This window comes from Rhinolophus sinicus, chromosome 15 (genome assembly GCF_057876585.1).
Source record: "Rhinolophus sinicus isolate RSI-liver-muscle chromosome 15, RSI-T2T, whole genome shotgun sequence".
Classification (NCBI taxonomy): Eukaryota; Metazoa; Chordata; class Mammalia; order Chiroptera; family Rhinolophidae; genus Rhinolophus; species Rhinolophus sinicus.
Genome location: NC_142515.1, coordinates 12,848,842 through 12,869,134, shown reverse-complemented (window position 1 = coordinate 12,869,134; position 20,293 = coordinate 12,848,842). Strand labels below are relative to the sequence as shown.

At 34.3% G+C, this 20,293-nt stretch overlaps 1 protein-coding gene across 3 annotated transcripts in view; it reads left to right on the top strand.

The window, feature by feature from the left end:
- ATRNL1 (attractin like 1) overlaps positions 1-20,293 on the top strand; it is a 565,586-nt gene that overhangs the window by 94,574 nt on the left and 450,719 nt on the right. For all 3 annotated transcript variants that reach the window (XM_019725236.3, XM_088791845.1, XM_074338995.2), the window contains exons 11-14: positions 11,538-11,622; positions 12,836-13,044; positions 14,046-14,164; positions 17,840-17,972. In XM_019725236.3, coding sequence (XP_019580795.3) covers positions 11,538-11,622; positions 12,836-13,044; positions 14,046-14,164; positions 17,840-17,972 — 546 coding nt within the window. The remainder of the gene's footprint in view (positions 1-11,537; positions 11,623-12,835; positions 13,045-14,045; positions 14,165-17,839; positions 17,973-20,293) is intronic.

The following is a 20,293-nucleotide window of genomic DNA, read 5'->3' as shown; positions in this document are numbered from 1 at the left end:
GGGGTGGGAATCCCAGTGAAGTACCATCATTTAAAGGGCGGGTGGAAAAAGTTTTCGGCAACATCCAGAAAATGGTTTTTATTACAAAGGTATTCAAATGGTTAATAGGAGTTTTCTCTCTATCTAGTTTTAAGTCTTGTATACACAACCTTTGTGATCTTTTTAGTGTGTTTCAAGTATGCAATTAAGACTGACTTATGAACTGGCACTTCAAGTGGAATATTAAAAGAATTTTTTAAATGTGTTCTTAAAGCATTACCGATGTATATTTCCATGAAAAATATGAGTATTTGTAGAAAAATTTGCTAATGAATGTATATTTTTTTACCTGTACTATTTATGCATAATTGAGAAACCAGTCTCTACATTTCAGCATAAGTTCTTAAATGTACTTATGTGGTCCCTAATAGGGAAATAGTATGACAACGCAATATTCTGAAATCTGACATTTGGGTTTGAAAGAGTAGTAACTCTAATTTTTGCATTGAGTGTATAGTTTGTAAATTAATATTTAGTACCTCATAGCAGAGAATTTAAAAAAAAATCTGTGTTCCAGAATGTATATTTTACTTTGTTCTTTATTCTTGTGTGGCTTTTCTGTTGTTATGGAATGGTATTTCTGTCTGTTTTCATGACGTCAATAACTGTGTAGATTTTGCTTTAATCTGTCTAGCCGTGAACTCTTTGTGAAGTAATAATTACTTGCATGCTCTGGAAGTATATTTTCTTCTTGGCAAAAAATATAATTATAGATTGCAGTCAGACAGATTAATAATGTAAGAGATTTTTATAATGTAAGAATGGGAACAGACTACCTGTAAACAAATTATATTAATTTAATATTGAGCTTTAAGGCATTTGATAACGTCTACATCTTTCAGGAGAAGCAGTCTATGTTGTATAGAGAATCCTGATCAAGAATGTGAAAACTCAGCAACAGAATTTATCTAGCCCAGCATTCTGTTTGGTAGTTGTTGAAAAAGTTGGATGGGTTGAGTGCAAAGCTTATTTGTAACCACTTCTACTATCTTTTTCTCATCCCATTCTGTTAAAAATTCCTGGCAGGTGGGCCAATATCTGCAAACATGAAATATTATGTATATAGATGCAAAAATGGCTTACCTCAGCTAGCTTTTCATAAGCTTTCAAATTAAATTCTGTTCTTCCTAAACAATTTTGTAGGTGAAAACAATTTGCCAGCTATTTTAAGAAACTACAGAGGAAAATTGGCATTTATTGTATCAGTCAGTACAGGTTAGGTTATACTGTGGCAACAAACAACCGTGTCACAGTTTGGGTTCTCTGGAAAGCAAATCCTGAGACCGAGTTTAGTGTTTAGGGTACTTAGTAGGTCAAAGGGAAGGGGAAGAAGACGGGTTGGGCAGAGGGAGAAGTCAAGCCAACCTAAGGGCCCCATCACAGTCGTCCCTCATTCGGATGAAATAGGCCTTGATCAGTGCCTGTGGGAGGGTCCCTCCCAGGAGCCTGGGACCTTGGGGGAGGAAGTTCTCTGCAGCTAAAGCAATCTGTGCAGGGGCTGGTAGCTGACTGAGTCCGATGATGGCAATCCCAGCAGCAGGGGCAAGTCCTTCCCTAACGGTGTATTCAGGCAGCACATTTCCATGTTCAGCACAGATCATTCTTTGAGTCACTCAGTCTACTTCTTCAAATACATTTGTTGAAAGCTCCTCTAGGTTTCCAGTGGCCTTTCTTCCTGGGGAAAACCTAGGTTATTGCTCTGCCTTTTGCAGCTGGCCTTGGGGCTGGCAAGCGATGTTCATCGTGTCCCTCCTCCATTATTCTTTGTAGATATCCCTTATCCTCAGCTAGAACCTCTTCTGGCCTGTATGTCTCACCTGGTGCCATGACTCAGACCCTCACCCCTAGGTATGTGAGCCCCTGATCAATACATACCTCGTTGTCTGGGTTACTGTACTTGCCTCTTTACTGTCACATTGGGCCATTCCTCTTTCCACACAGTGTGGCTGAGGCCCACTGCCAAGGCCTGCCCAGTTGGGAGGCTTTTTCCTTTCCCACTGTCCTTCAAGGCCACTCCTGAGTGAGGCTTTCTTGTAAGTGATGCCTATTTTTGACTTATGCCCACATATCAAGCTGACATATTTGCATTTCCTTCCTCTTATTATCTGGGCATAGAGGATTGCCTATATGGCCATAGTTGTAAGAGGAGGAATGGGTCCTGGTGCAGCAGTGGTAGGTGGCAGGGTTGCCCGCTCGTGCCTTTTGCTTGTGCACTGTGGTCTTGCTCATGCTTGATCTTGGGAACCACACTCATTTTACGTTCTTATGATTATTGGTGACAGAGCCAGCTCATGATATCAATATCTGAACATAGTCACTTGGCAACCCTTGTCAAGCACTGCATCGCTACCAGGGCCCCGCAGGATGACAGGAATAGAGGTGTAAAGTTTTCCACTGCAGGTGGCATGACCTTTGACATGTGTGTGGGGTCTACTTTGGAACTCTTTTACTGGGGCTTTCTGTACAACCCACATGCTACTTTTTCCAGCAGTGATACCACCGATAACTGTACTGTCTACTGTCTCACATGGCCCTGACTGCAGGGCTGCTTGCAGTGGAGCCTGGACCTGTAGTGGAGCTGTTTCTTGCCCTGGTATGCACTCACAGTTGATAGCTTTTGATGTCTTCCAGTACATAGGCTGGTACAGTATTCTCAGGAGTGAAATATGCTGTCTCTAGAACCCAAAGAGACCTGCCAGATGGTTTGCTTGCTTTTTTGTGATGGGAGATGCAAAATGTAATAATTGGTCTTTCAATGCAGGTGAACCGTCTCAGAATGCTGTTGACTACTGGATTCCTAAGTATTTTACTAATGTGGAAAGTCTCTGAATCTTTGTAGGTTTTATCTTCCACTCTTTGAAACCTATAGGTCTTAACAAGGCTCCCATTATATTAGCCATTCTTGCTTATCGGGCACGATTAGAATGATGTCATTCTAATTGAAACATTGTAATTCTCTGCACAGTGTCCAGTTGGACCAAATAAGTTCTATGTTGTAACAAGAGGAAGAAAAGTTAATACAATCCTGAGGTAAAATTGTGAATGGATTCTATTTTCTCTTTTATATGAATGCAAACTGTTTTTGATTCTCTTTTCTGGTAAGCAAAGGACACATTTGCCCCAAATGGCCATGTTGAGCTGCTCTAACAAAGATACACATCTTGGTGCCTGCAATGGGCTACTACTAGGTAGAAGGCTATTGCCATCCTCAGGCCCTGTTTAGTTTGCAGGGACCAGACTCGTGGTAGAAATGGAGATTTAATGGGGTTTGTTATCCTGGCACTCTTTGGATTCTTTAGGGTAATACTAATTCCTGCCACTCACTCCCTCTGGGATGTGACATTATTTTAAAATTTTCTGTGTCATCCAGGGGTAGAGGATTTCACTTGAACTTTTCCAGTGTGATAGCCAAGTACCCAATGTGGGGTTGTTCCATTTGCCAAAGATGTCTATTTCAGTTACACGTCCAGGGCATGACCACTGCATGGACCTGCAGACACACTGACTCAGTTTGAACAGGACCTTGGCCAGGATGCCATTAATTTCCTCATTGCCATCTATCCCTACTAAAAAGAGAGGCCACGGTGATACTTCATATCGACAGGTGTCACTGTCAACTCAGACCTTGTGTCCAGTAGCACGTGGAATGTTTGTGTTGCCTTTTCCCCTAGACTAGAGTTACTAAATGAAATGACGATGGGTGCCTTTGAGGAACAACTAAGGGAACTATTACCATGTACACTTGGTGTGGTATTGCACGGTCCTTCCTCCTGGGCCCCAGAATTTTAAATAAAGCAATGCTGGATTTCAAAAACGGCTCATGTCTAGAAATCGAGCAATAAATTGTGACTTTTTCTTGTAGCATCTACCATCAGACTCCTGATCATCCATCCTTGACTTCTGATGACATCAATTAGGTAGTATCTTTGTTGGCTGCGTCTAGGGATGCTGTGTTCTGTTAAGCATCCCTATAATTCTCAATGGGTCAGTCCCCTTGACTGACACTCCAACCTTGCTGCTTGTTGCAGTAATTGACCTGTACTTAGATTGGATTCTGATGGCTAAGTGTCACTAGTTGGCTTCTGGTGTCCTATTATTTACATCATTGAGCTCAGTTCTATTACAGTTTGTCCTACCATCCGTTTTGGCCTCATGGTCTTAGTGATGCTTGTGTTCCTCTCACTGTCAGCTTCTTCATGGCTTTGGGAGATGGCATGAGCTCTGGCCCTTTCCATAGATTTAACGACCTGCTGGGTTTTCTGACATTATAGCCGCTTAAAAATGCTTACATTGCTGGACTTTGAATCCCTGCCTTTACTCTTTGCTATGGCAGTTCTGGCATTTTGACCTTACTTAGCATGTGCTGTGTTTTTCCGTGTTTCTAGGTGTCTTCTTTTTTAGCGTTGTTCAGATATAATTGACAAGTAAAATTATAAGATATTTAAAGTGTACATCATGAAGATTTGATATATGTAGACATTGTAAAAGGATTCCCCCATCTCATTAATTAATACGTGTATCACCTCCCATGTTTACTTATTTATTTATTTATTTTAATTAATCAATTAATTATTTTTTGGGTAACAACACTTAAGTTTTATGCTCTGAGCAAGTTTCAATTATACAATACAGTGTTATCAACTGTAGTCACCATGTTATACATTAAATCCTCATTTTATGGCTGAAAGTTTGTACTCGTTTACCAACCCCTTCATATTTCCCCCACCCCCAGTCCCTGGCAATCACTTTTCTACCTTTAGTTTCTATGAGTTTGTTTTAGATTTGTTTTAGATTTCACATATAAGTGATACCATATTAGTATTTTTGTGTGGCTTGTTTCACTTAGCATAATGCCATAAAGGTCCATCCATGTTGTTTAAGTAATAAGATTTCTTTCTTTCTCATGGCTAAATAATATTTGAGTGTGTGTGTGTGTGTGTGTGTGTGTGTGTGTGTGTGTGTGTGACATCTTTATCCATTGACAGGCACTTAGGTTGTTTTCACATCTTGGCCATTGTGGATAGTGCTGTAATGAACATGGGAGTGTACTATCTCTTTGAGATCCTGTTTCATTTCCTTTGGTTATATACTCAAAGGTGGAATTATGGGATCACATGGTACTTTTATTTTAATTTTTTTGAGGACCGCTATACTGTTTTCCAAATTGACTATACCAATTTACATTCCCAAGAACAGGGCACAAGGGTTCCCTTTTCTCCCTGTCCTCACCAACACTTGTTACTTTTTTGTTTTTTGATAATGACCATTCTAGCAGGTATGAAGTGATATTTCCCCAGTAATTAGTGACGTTGAGTATCTTTTCATGTACCTGTTAACCTTTTAGATGTATTCTTTGGGAAAATATCTATTCAGTTCCTCTGCTCATTTTTAAAATCAGATTGTTTGTTTTTTATTGCTATTGAATTGTATGAGTTCTTTATACATTTTGGATATTGACCCCTTATGAGAGATATGATTTTCAAATATTTGCTCCCATTCCATAGCTTGCCATTTCGTTTTGTTGATGATTTCCTTTTCTGTGCGTGAGAATCATCTTAATAGTGAGTTCACATAATCTCCTGGGTTTCTTGTTAGGGCATAGACCCTCCATCTTGGGCGTGTGCTTTTAAATCAATAAACTCGTTCTAAGCCAGTGTAAGGTTCTGCTCCTTCAGCACCTAGTTCCAGTGTACTCCTCCCATGTCTGCCGATACGTGCTGTCTACTAGGTCTGACTGACCCTTCCGGGTGTAGTCCTGCTCCTTCCAGTAGTTCCGTTTATACCTGGCTGAGTTATTCTAAGCCAAATCAGAGGACCAGTGGCCAATAGGGAAGGTGGACACAGATTCTGAGCTGGGGCACATCTTCCTGGAGAGAAGCCTCTGTGTTGTGTTCCAGCAAGGCTGAGTACTGTCTCTTAATAGGATGGACCATTTCTCCATTCTCAGATGACTCATGAAAATGTGGGAACTCAAAATTTGGGGAGATTTTTCAGGGGCAACAACTCAGATATCCCCATTCTATGTGTCAAGGTCTCATTCTCTTCCCGTCAGGGCATTGGCTTTGGAATAGCAGATGTTCTTTAATTTGCAGACCTATAATTGGCAGCCTCTATATATGACGCTAGGTGGCCTCTGGCTTTCTCAGCCTTTCATTGTTTTTTTCTAGTGCTCAGTAGGGCTAAGCAATTCCACTGTATTAGTAGTTACCATTTCCCCCACACTTTTTGAACATCTGATACTTCACATCTGCTAGAGTACTCACTAAGTTTTAACACTTGATGGCCGCCTTATGTCATCAGTGGTTTAAGTTTTAACAATTAACGGCCACCTTGTGCCAGGGTTTCTCTGTGCTCCACCCACCACAAATAATGGGTTTTTTATTGCTGACCTGGCAGTGTGTGATTCAGTTCCCAAACTTTATCTTGTTTCTTGTTTTCTTGTCCCACTCCTAACACCAACTATAATAGTATGGATGCTCTGGGAAGCAGATTCTGAGATAGAGTTTAGTGTTTATGTTGTTCATTGGAGTACCCTTATGATAATGCCTTTGGAAGAGGTGGAGGGAGGAAGCAGGATTGGAAAAGGGTGAAATTGAATTGTAATGCTGGTCAGAGTACTTTAGTCAACCCCACAAGGATATCTGGAGATAAAATTGTCAGTCAGAATTGCCCTATGTTGGGCTGAAATGGCAGGGGCTTTAAAACCCCACATTGGTCAGCCATTGCATGTGGTCATCTTGGAAAGATGTGTCCTTGGGTGAAGTGGCCTCTGCCACTAGGCAATTCCTGATGACTGTTCACTCCTAGTATCACGGATAATCATCCCTTGAGCAATGATCTTGGAGCACATGTCCATATCTACCACATATCTCCAAACTTCAGAGGATTAAGAGTAATGAAGTTTACTTTTCACTCATGATACACGTCTAGTGTTGGTTGGAAGGGCAGATTTGTTCATTTTCATCACTTAGGGATGCAGGCTGAAATTGCCTTTTCCATCACTGGTAATTAAATGGTTCCATCCAGAAATGGAAATGTCACTATTGCTTACATTGCGTTGACGGAAACAAGTCATATTGTCATGTCCAACTTCTAGGGAGTGTGGGAGTATAATTTTACCATGGGCCTGAGGAAGATAATTGGAATATTTGTTGAAAAACAACCATGTCTACCACACTATTGTACATAATTATTTTTAAACTTTTAGTCGAATTGAAGGTAATGTCCGTCACCTCCTAGCACCACATAGGTTAAAAGGCAAAGAACTCCTAGCAGTAGAATTGTATTATTATTTGTCCGAATCAATTGCTTGTATGTATAATTAAATTTTTATTAGTGTACTGTAATATTTCTCTTCTGCAGAAACTTGTGTGCTTTAAAACAATACTATATTTTTTATTTTCCTGAAGTTAATGTTTATATCAAAAAGAATAGTTTGGTGTAGTGGGGCAGCGTACTGTAGTAGTTAATACGATCTAGTTTTGAGTATAGATTTTGCCATTTAATGACTTTAAGGAACTCAAGCTAACCTCTACAGACTGTTTTCATATATATATATATATATATATACATATATATATATATATATATATATATATGAATGACATGGTGACAAAAATATTTACTCCTTACAGTTGTTTTGAGAAATAGTACATAGCATTGATAAGCAATTAGCATATTATTTTTATTAGGTAAAAGTCATGACCACCTATACTAGGAAACTATCTATTTAAAAAGATTATAAAAGGTTTTACGAATTTTTCAGTTAATTTTATATAGTGTTATAATAATAATTTTTTTAAACATTTAACAATTTGAAGCAGCCTGTGCCTTTCATTTTTTTGAGTTCCCATAGCACTCTTTGTATATCTCTCTTAATAGTTATCACATCCTATTGTTATTCCTTGAGGGCAGAAACTCAGTCTTACTTAATTTATATTCATGATGTCATTGTGTCATTGGATCTTCATTACATTTCAGTTGAATTACTTAAATATTGATGATCTTTTTCCTACGTCTTACCTAAATCTATTAAATTTCATCTGTTTTCCTTCTATTAGTTGAGAACAGTTGAAGAATTCTTAGTTTCCCTTTCAATCTAAATTAGTGTTTTATTCTTTGTCCTATTTTTTCAAGACATGGTATTATGAAAACAATATGGCTTGGAGAACATTCAGAAGGTAACTCCCTGATCTTTAGCGTGGTTACTAAGCTGAGATGTTCAGATATGCACCACGTATTATCCTAATAGAAAGAAACTCACTAAAATGCACAAAATCTGAAGCCAAATAAATGTTTTTGAGTTTTGAGCCTTGCTCATTTATGTTAGCTGTGTGATTTGAGCAGTAAGTATGTGGTCAAATCCATCAAATCCTACTATTTCACAATCTTGGACCAGCTCCCAGTGCACTCTTTCTTTGGGAATTGAATTGGAGTTGCTTATCTCTCATGTACTTTTTTTCAAATTGGAATTATTAAGTATTCTGAAAATGGAGGTGATTGTTGGCCTGAAGACAGAAAGTTCGATTAGAACAATTAGCCATTAAATCCCCATATGTTCTTCCTCAACTTGTGCAGATGAGTATATGCCCTTCTTCTACTCCGCTGGAAGACAAAGTTTTACTCTTTGCAGTTACTCTTTGACCTAGGTACTGTGTGCTCAGAACATGGCAGAGGGTGTAAGTACTAGTTTGGAAACAGTGGGGTTACGTTAAAGTATACATAAGAATGAAACCTCTAGCTCTTTTCTTCCACTTAGGTCCAGAATGTTGTTAGTCAGAGATGTGGGGTAAAAAATGCTTTTTCTTTTTTTCATTTGTATCTACCTGAGAGGATGGATGGTAACTAAACTTATTGTGGTAATCTATTCACAATATATGTGAGTCAAATCATTATGATATAATCAATAATGTTGTAAAAATTATGTAGGCTGCCAGACTTATCAGGGGGATCACTTCATAGACTGTAGTTGCCTGACCACTGTGCTGTACACCTGAGGCTGACGTAGAATAATATTGAATGTCAACTATAATTATATATATATATATATATTTATTTATTTATTTATTCATTGCATGCAAAGTACAGCATAGGGAATATAGTCAATGGTATTGTAACAGCTATATACGATGTCGGGGTAGTAGACTTGGGGGGTATCATTTTGTGAGGGTGTACGTGACTAATCATTGTGTTGTTTTGTATACCTGAAACGAATATAAAAAATAATAAAATTAAAAGAATCATTATGCTCTGTACCATAAACTTATACAATGCCACATGTCAGTTATATCTCAATAAAACTGGGGAAAAAAGAGAAAGTTAAAAAAAGAAAAGAATTTAGAGTCAAGATGTCTTACCCAAGCACAAAATTTCCAGTCAGTTTTGTTGTGCCATTTCCACTCTTTACAGGCCTCACCTGTACATTACATTCCTGTGACTTATTTATTATATAACTGGTAGTTTGTTGTACCTCTTAATCCCCTTCACTTATTTCACTCATCCTCCCAAGCTTTGGCAACCATCAGTTCATTCACTATGTCTGTGAGTCTGTTTCTGTTTCGTTTTGTTTATTCATTTGTTTTGATTTTTTAATTTCACATATAAGTGAACGCATTTAGTATTTATCTTTCTCTGTCTGATTTATTTCATTCAGCATGACATCCTCTAGGTCCATCCATGTTGTCACAAATAGCAAGATCTTATTTTTAATGGTTTAGTAATATTCCATTACATATATACGTGTGTGTGTGTATGTATGTATATATATATATCACATCTTCTTTATCCATTCATCTATCATTGGACACATAGGTTGCTTCTGTATCTTGGCTATTATAAATAACGCTGAGTGAACACAGGGGTGCATATGACTTTTCAAATTAGTGTTTTCATTTTCTTTGGATAAATATCCAAAAGTGGAATAGCTGCATCATATGGTAGTCACATTTTTAATTTTTTGAGGAACTTCCATACTGTTTTCCATAGTGGCTACACCAAGTTACGTTCCCACCAAGAATGTACATGGGTTCTCTTTTCTCCACATCCTTGCCAACACTTGTTATTTGTTGTCTTTTTGATAATAGTCATCCTGACATGTGTGAGGTGATATCTCTTTGTGGTTTTGATTCACATTTCCCTGATAATTAGTGATATTGAGCATTTTTCATGTGTCTGTTTTCCATCTGTATGTCTTTATTGGAAAAATGTCTATTCAGATCCTCTGTCCATTTTAATTGTGTTGTTTGTTGTTTTCATATTGACTTGCATGAGTTCTTTATATACTTTCAATATTGACTCCTTATCAGATGTATCATTTACAAATATCTCCTCCCATTTAATAGGTTACTTTTTTGTTTTGTTGGTTTCCTTCTGTATTCAAAACCTTTTTAGTTTTACCGTGTTTCCCCCAAAATAAGACCAGATTTTATATTAATTTTTGCACCTAAAGACACATTAGGGCTTATGTTCAGGGGATGTCATCCTGAAAAATCATGCTAGGGCTTATTTTTTGGTTAGGTCTTATTTTTGGGGAAACACGGTATGTAGTTCCATTTATTTATTTATACTTACGTTGCCCTTGGCTGAGGAAATAGATTCAAAAAAATATTGCTAAGACCCATGTCAGAGTTTACTGCCTATCTTTTTTTTCTAGGAGTTATACTTTCAGGTCTTACATTTAAGTTTTCAATTCATTTTGAATTAATTTTTGTATACGTAGTAAGAAAATGGTCCAATTTCATTCTTTTGTACATAGCTCTCCACTTTTCCTAACTTCATTTATTGAAGAGACTTCCCCCCCATTTTGTATTCTTGACTTCCTTGTCATAAATTAATTTAACCATATAGGTGTGGGTTTATTTCTGGGTTCTTTATTCTGTCCCGTTGATCTGTTTTTGTGCCTGTTTTTGTTCCAGTACATAATGTTTTGATTACTGCAGCCTTGTAGTACAGTTTGATATCAGGGAGTGTGGTACTTCCAGCTTTGGTCTTCTTTCGCAAGATTGCTTTAGCTATTCAGAGTCTCTTCTGGTTCCACACTTATATTTTATTTTGATGATTCTGTTTTTAGACATTTCTTCACTGAATATTATATATTCTATTTAATTTTGGATGTGTCTATGTAAAGTTTGATTTAGTGATTTAACTTTCTAATAGCTTTGCCTAATACATGACATTCATGTATTTGCTATGTGAATCTTGGTTTATTTAATTAAGATATGCCATTGAAGTCATTCTCCAATATAAAATATACCTAATTTATTTTATTTCATTTCCTTTATTCTTATACACTTAAATTTGTTTGTGGGAATTTTAGGCAGAAACTGTTTTTATTTAAGGAATAATGCTAGTTGAATTATAGTACTGAACTGTAGGTCATGAAAAATTAATGAAAAGCTTCCGATTGTTCAGTATTGCATCTTTAATTTGGCCTGTTTTATAGTATTTGTCTTAATTTTTTCTTTTATTTCATTTTCTGTTTTGCTGTTTTCTTTTTCTAGCTTGTGATGAATGGAAAATATTACCCAAACCAAATCTTCATAGAGATGTCAACAGATTTGGCCACTCTGCAGTTGTCATTAATGGGTAAAAGAAATAACGTTTATCAGTTTTACTATCTGCATATTCTGTTAAAAATTATTGTTTGTACTTAATGGGATTGGATTTTATGCCTCCCTACTCTACTGTGGAATACCTTTTGGTTTGTTAACCATATCCTTCATTCTTTTTTGTTTAAATATATTTAAAGTGTAAGGTGGGAGTCAAAGGAAAGGTGCTGAGATAAAACCTTAGATACTTTTTTAAAAAGTCATCCTATCTACATTCGTTTTTTCCAGAGATTAAACTGAAGTGATAGAAAGGCTAGCCCCATATTTATGTAAAGGAGAACAAGGAAAGTGAGAAGAATTATATTTCATTTTAATTCTGTCAATAACTACATGCAAGATTTTCGACAAGTCTCTTAACCTCTCTGTACTTTAATATCCTTAAATCCATTGGGGATTTGGACTGTGTGATCATTAAGTTACTTCCCACATTTAAGTTAATATGAGTTTTCTATTTCTATAGCAAAAATTTGGTAATGTGGAGTCAAGTGACAGTAAAAATATGCAAGCTCATTAACTTAAAATGTGAACATGTTTATAAGTTCATTTTATTTCCATTTTAGTCTAGTTACGTAAAAAAATCTCCAATATGGTAGTAAAAGCAGATAGAACTTAACTACAGTGAAGCTGTGTAACTGAAATCAATTGGCTTTCAAAATAGTACTAAGTGAAATTCAGAGTGTAAACTTATAACCTCTAGGCTTTTCTGTTGAAAAATTGTTTGGTTGATTTTTCTTTTACTTCTCTTAAATAGTAAAAGGTATTATTGAAGCATTTTCTGATCTTTTCCATTTATTATATTAATAATTACACTGTTTTGAGGCATGTCAAGTTTTTTTGGCACTGGTACTATTAATTAATTCAGTAATTGTCTGGGCTTTTCAAATTGAAATTTTGAAAATCTTTTTGATTATTGTACTCTTTTTAAAAAATTTTATAATAAAACACTATAAGAAGACCTTTGTATCTAATTTCTAATTCTATGTCTGTTTTCAAAAATTATAATTTTAAATAGCAATTCTAAAGTATGTCTTATAATCCACGTATAGCTATTATCTATTTATAAAAAAATTTGTTTCCTACCTTGATAAAATAATGTGAAACATATATTTAAATTTATTTTTAAAATGAATACATTAGACAGAGACTTCTCTTAATATTGTTTCTTAAGATACTTGTTTTGTTTTTACTAGGTCCATGTATATATTTGGAGGATTTTCTAGTGTTCTCCTTAATGATATCCTTGTGTACAAGCCTCCAAATTGCAAGGCTTTCAGAGATGAAGAAGTTTGTAAAAATGCTGGTCCAGGAATAAAATGTATTTGGAATAAAAATTACTGTGAATCTTGGGAATCTGGGAATATGAATAATATTCTTAGAGCAAAGTGCCCACCTAAAACAGGTAAAAGTTTTTTCTTTTGCCTCTATCTGGCACAAACCTCTTCTTGGCTAGAAGTAGAAATGCATTCTGCTCATAAGAATTACCTTAGTAGCTTTCAGAAATTAAAAATTTATAATCCTTTAATTAGGATTCTAGTGTTTGAACGAGGCAGCAATTAATATTTCATATTCTTACTAGCTATTTATTAGTTTTTTAAAAAAATCGATATGTAATAGTACATGTCAATATTTTATACATAACACGGTCATGTATATGGGTTGTTTTCCTATGTAAGTAAAAAATGTTTTTAAGTGATCTTTTCTAGAAATAATGTGTGATTCAAAGAAATAAAATGAAGTGATTTATTCTGCCTTTGGTAGTTTTCTTCCTGAATTATTGCCAAGTCAGACCACGAAGTTAAAACTTTTTCTATAATTTTGATGACTAATGTTCTATTTAATATTTCTTAGGAAATATTGAATAAATAAATCAAACTTATGAAAAATTACTAGTAAATATTTATTTATGAACAAATTAGCAGGATAAAAATTGTTCAGTTTTCTGTAAGTGCGTGGGCATTTGTACATGTTCAGTGCCGCAATTAACAAATAGATTTGCAAGTTTTGCTAATCAAAGTAATTCAGATGTCTCTAAATATCCTTTATGAAGAATGATAAACAATAAGTATTTGTTATAATGTTTTCTTTTAGATGTACAGTAATATATTTTGTTCACTAAATTATCTGTGAAGCTTTTCCCCTTTCCAAGTGTACATTTTAAATGGCTGTAGCATCCCGGCAGATTCAGTGATTAAGATGAGGGTAAGAGGTATCTAAATTCTGTAAACAACTAAACAACAAAGTGACTTCATATTGAAGAACTTATTTTGATATGGATGGTCATATTTATGGTTTAAAAATTTCTTAGTGATTCTTAAACAGATGTTAAAAAATGTGTGAATCAAGAAGTGTGACATTTTCTTTTTCATCCTGATGTGTTTCTATCTTGCATTTGTATTATAGCTGCTTCTGATGACAGATGTTACAGATATGCAGATTGTGCCAGCTGTACTGCCAATACAAATGGGTGCCAATGGTGTGATGACAAGAAATGCATTTCAGCAAATAGTAACTGCAGTATGGTTAGTACTTATGGGTAAATGGTGATGTAGTTAGCATTGCTGCTCTGTAATCGTTATCATTTATTAACACTGTAAAAAATAGCACTTAACACATCAAGATGTTTGAAAATATGTAGAGAATCACTCAGTTCTTGGTATGTTGTTAATTCTGTCTGTAGATTGTTACTGAAATTTGTCAGTGTAGAATCCATTTTGAATCCAGTAACTTTTACTTCTTTTCACGATGAGACGGAAAATTCTTACAAAACAGATTTTTAAATAAGTATATAAGTATAAACACTGTCTTCTGTGCTGATGGAAATAGGATCATACAGTAAGTATTGGAATCATTTCCAGGGGACGCTTGTCAGACACACATTAATAGTGGTATGGTCTAGTGATTTGTTTATGTACTTTGTGTTACTTTAACCTGAGGTATTGACAGTGGTGGCTTCCTTTTTATCTGTCTTGAGATCAGTGGTTCTCAACAAGAGGCAGTTTTGTACCCCAAGGGACATTTGGTGATGTCTGTAGATGTTTTTGGTTGTGATGGCTGTGAGGCTGCTGCTGGCATCTAGGAGGTAGAGGCCGGGGATGCTGCGACACATCCTGCATTGTGTGAATAACCCTCTCACAAGAAATAACTATCTGGCTCAAAATGTCAATAGTGATGACGTTGAGAAACCCTACTGTAGGTAGACTATGGAAGAAATTGTAAAATTAATATTTATGGTAGATGAAAATGGATTAAGAGCAGTAAAAAATTTAAGTGGGTAGTAAAATAAATCCCATGCTTTTTTTAGAAGATGTCAACAAATTGAAAGAAAAATTTAAAAAGTATTCAAAATGTGTTTAATACAATTACATGTTCGGTTTTTGGGGCTATAGCTTAAGTAACTAAATAATGTACATACAGATTTTCAACTAAGTATAACGTACATGAATTTTTCTGACTTTCGTTAATCAGAAGTATCCACTGTTTTTCAAGACAGCAGGCAGAGAGGTAAAAGGTAAAGAAGAGGGGGTTTGAAAACTAAGTAAAAAACTTGCATTGTATCATCTAAAAATTTTCTCTAGTAACCAATCGTATTTCAAAATGTTAAGTTTTATGATTTTATGCTAAAATAATATTCAAAACTTAAAATGGAGGAAAATGTTCAGTTATTGACTCATCAGATTGAACCATTTTGCTTTCATACTTACTATGCTGGTATATAGTTTCCAGTGGTATAAGTTGCTTTAATAATAATGTATACTTCAATTTTATTTGTTTTAATGTTAATATGACATTACTCTTCTTTGAAAATTTGAATTGCCTTTTTATACTTGCATTAATATTCATCTAATGAGAGTTAAAGTAACTAATGTGGAAATCGGAGTGGAGGAAGTGAAATGAAGCATGGGAGGAATAAGGGACTGAAATAGAGAATGTTGTTCGATAAAAATTGCAGCAGATTTTATTTAAAGCTTTATTGGATAACCCGGAGTTCATTTGTGTTTAGACACTTAAACTGAGTGAAAATACACATATCTAAAAATTTGTTATATAAATTGCTATCAAGTACTCAGTTTATAAAGTGGTTTTTATTTTGCTTTATATTTTATTTTTGATAATGATGTGTTAAAAAGGAAAGCAGTGGGTGAGATAGTATAAGCGAGCAGATGGTACTCACTTGTAATTTAGACTTTGATTTAATGTGTCTTTTAGACAGTTTTATCACAATGTCTGGTAATTAAGCTAAACCAAATGCTAATGGGTACAGAAAGGTCTATGAGATTTTAGTGTAAATGATGTCCTTTGATATCCTATTTCATTATTTAGTTATATTTACTGCAAGTTGCATATTTTGTGCTCTAATAGCTCAAATAACCTGCTTACTTCTCACAGATTTTCATTTTAAATTTACGTCTAAATATGTTAGAGTGAAGATCAGTAGAGTAATGGTTAGTCTTCATAGTCTGTTTACTACTGTACATCTGGTTCATTAAGCCAAAAAATGCAACCATGTTTCAGAATAACAGTCAGCTTTCTTCCATAATTAATTAAATTGGCCCTGTGTGTAACTGAAATATAGTTTCATCTATTGTACTGGTTCAGTACCAATAGATAACTATACTGTTCTTAATGAATAGCTGTATAGTTATTTGGATGATGGCTTGAATGATACCATTGTTATTCCAAGAGCTGGCATTAAGCTGTCATTCTTTCTCTCATTCTAAGATGTTTAGCCATTCTCTTGTTTTTATAGGTTATTCTATTTGTCGGATGATTCAAGTAAATTTGCTTCTCTTCAGTTAGCTGCGAATATTTGGAACTGTACTCTAATGATCATATAGAATAATATTAACACTTATGTATTGTATGAAAGCAAAAAGCTATGAATCAGAAAAAGATAGCAATAAAAAAGTTAATATGTTTCTAATGAAAATGCGATGGTTCAATAAGAGTCACAAAGTAATCTGAGATATAAAAAAGTTCATCTTTCAGTGATTTTCTAGGATGAATAAAGAGAAACAGTATCTGTGTACTTTTAATCTGTTACCTGGTATTGTACTTTGCTCTAAAGAATTAACATTTGTGGAATGGAGATGACGGCAATGTATTTTATGTAGGAAGGTATAGTAGGTTATAAATAAAAATTTGGTGAGTGACATTTAAAGTATCTAAGAAGATAAAAATTGCTTCAACTATTTTTATATGTGAGATAGTTATAACTAAATTTTAACTGTTTATTGACTGACAAGAAATATTTAGCTCCCTTATATGAGAAAGCCTGAGGTAAGCATGTCTACCTATAGAGGAAAAAATGGTTGAAGTGAGGCCCAGAGTGCAGCATTAAGTCCTTATGGATTTTTTTTTCAAAGAGTCACAGGAAGAACTGAACCAAAAATTGTAGTGTCTGATTTTCATGAGGCAGGTTTTATCATAGATATTGATAATATTATGTGAAATATCTGAACCTTGGTGTATGTAGGTAACTACCACCAAAGTCCCTCTATTGCCTGTTTTTTATCCCCTTTTTGACCTTTACTTCTGAGTCCTGGAATTAGTTTTGAAGTATGATTACATCGGGTTGTTGGATTGATCAAAATGTAATTTTGGCAGGTTGTTTATAGCCTAGATAAAGGCAATGTGACAAATACATACAGGAGAAACATCAATTAACCAAAATCATTATTTAGTGTCTGTGGAAATAAAATTAATCTGAGTTACTGGGAAAATGATTTATCATTTTAGATTGTATTAGATTTTGATAAAGCATCTCTTTAATTTTTATTACTTATTATTTCTACTTCATTCCCAGGGACTTGCGTGATAGTTTTATTATGACTAAAATTATTTCATGTGATCATTAAGAGAATTGACTTTGTGCATTAGCTTTTTTTATTGAATTGGAAGCCTGTTACAAAATTTAGTAGAAAAGCTTTTCTTTAGATAGTTTCTGGTTCAAATCGTGTAATTTGCTCTTTTTTTTTTTTTTCTTCTGATAAGGACACATTCTAATTCCAAGAACTGTAGTTTAAAGAAATGAATAAAGAGATTCTTATTCTCTCAGAATCAAAAGATGTACAACTGGATTTGGGGTTAGAAATCTGCATTTTAAAATTCACCAGTGATTTATGTATACACTGAAGTTTAAGAATCCTTGCCGTAGAAAGGTGAAAAATAACATGTTTTATGTTTTAACTTTCTAGTCTGTAAAAAACTACACCAAATGTCATGTGAGAAATGAGCAGATTTGTAACAAACTGACGAGCTGTAAAAGCTGTTCACTAAACTTGAATTGCCAGTGGGATCAGCGACAACAAGAATGCCAGGCTTTACCAGGTAACAATTTCAATTTGGTAAATTAGTTTTATAGCCCACAGATGCATACAATTATAGTGAAGGGCGTTTAGTAAGAACGTTTCATTTTATAAAATTTAATAGACAGCATATAAACAATAATGCTGAAATTATAGTACTGTTGTTGCTACAAAAAAGTTGGTGTTTGCTTCCAATTCTCTTAAGATGTTCAAAGTTTTTTGTATTATACTGTTGACTTGATCAGAATCCTTTTCAATTTTACAAAAGTAGATCTTAACCTAGTAAATAAATCGCACTCAGACTTATAAACCAAATTGAACAAATGCTAACATTTTGATATATTTGATTTTTTTAAATGCCCTTTTTTTTTTTAATTGCAGGAACTATTTTTTACTGACTGCTATTTTATCATAAATTGTAACCTTTATAAAAAGTATTATATGACTTAATCATCTAAGTTGTGCAAATGAGAGCAAAGCTCGTTTTAAAAAGCAATTTCAGTTTATTTTTTTACAGTTCACACTGTTCTTAGTAGACGCTAACTACTCTTCTTTTTCAATATAAAAGAGAAAAATCAGAAAATTGAAAAGTAATATACATATTTAACCAGTTCCATCTTCTTTTTATGCGGATAAACTGAGATACACACACTGGTTAAATGACTCCCTCAAAGGTACATGGCTTGTAAATGGGAGACGTGACTTTTAACTGAGTGTCCTCTCTCCCTTCAGTTTTTAGCCTTTTTCTATTTTATTTATTTTTTTTGGTCATAGTAAAATTTTTTAACTTATGTAATTCGAGAAAGAATTGGAAAATCTAATCACAGGCTTTATGTTTTTCTTATAAGTTTAATTTAATTAAATAAAATTTAGATTGCCTTTAAAAGTACCATTAAGGTTTAAAATACTCAAATTATGAATTTTGTTTGTATATTGACCTTTAAAGCTTTTAAATAGTGATATATGCATGTGTGTTCACTTTGAGTAAATTAAGAATATACTAATGCAGTAGGCTAAGAGCATTAATAATGAAATAACAATGAACTTGAAAATATTATTGATTTCTGAGTTGGTAAACTCTAAAGTCAACACATAGAGCAGTGAAAATACTGACAAAGTCTCCTAAGAAAGGCAGAGTAAATTCTGGACCAATATATGATATGACTGGAGGAACGTATAAAGGAAGATTACTTCAATAAGAAGGGGATTTGGTAACCAGTGGAAGTTTTGAAAAATAATAGTAAAGTTATATTTGGTAGGACCTACCTACTCATTGTCCAGAAAAAAAAATTTGGTTTGGTATAAGGGACCCACTTGACCAGGCTATTATTGTGGAGATAATAAATACAATATAATAAATACAATATAGTATTATCTTATGCACTAACTTCCCTTGTTCTGTGTTCATATTTACTAAGCAATCAAGTAGGTATATTGATAGTTGGGTTTCCATGTAGCTTCCCTGAAGGAAGTGAATTCTCTAAATGGAGGGCCCAGTCTATAGCAGTTGCACTTTTCTACGAAAATTTGTGAATTGCATTTTTTAATACACTTGGCAATTTGAATTTGTTTACTAAACTCATCAAAAAATTAACTGCTATCCTTTTACCTCTAAAGCTCAGTTGATGCACAATACTCCAAAAGCCTGAAACATCAAAACATTTGATTCAGTGGTATAATTTAGTTTATTCTCAAAGGCCCATACATTTTTATTATTTATGCCATTTGTCAACCCAGTATTTTTGGTCTCATAAATAAAGAAAAGGGGACTGGCCTCCCCCCAAAATAAATAAATAAATAAAAATACATCTAAATCCTTCCTTGATCTAATAAGGTAAGAAAAAGCCAAAATTTAATAAAAATTTTGTACTGTTTCCTTAACATGATTTGGCTCTTCAGATTCTAGATGACAAGGAAGAGCCTGAAAGTGAAAACAAAGATGTTGTAAACAATCTTATTAAATAATAATTGCAGTTGATTGATGGATTACTATGTTCCAGGCATGGTGGGTTATCCGTGGTATCCAATTTAATCCTTTTTAAAGGAAAAGAGTCTCCTGTTCATGGACCCTTTCAGTGGGTCCATGAGGTCAAAACTAATAACACTAATGTTATTTGCTTTTTTTAATTCTCATTTTGTTATGGGTTCACTGTGGAGTTTTCCAAAGGCTGAGTGATACATGATTCCAATTGATTGAATTAGAAGCAGATATGAGAATACAATTGTCTTATATTAAACCAACATTGAAGAGATTTGCACAAGTGTAAAACAGTGCCACATTTTTCACTATTTTGTTTTTTGTTTTGGAGATCATAATTGAAAAAAAAAAAAGCTATTTATTTT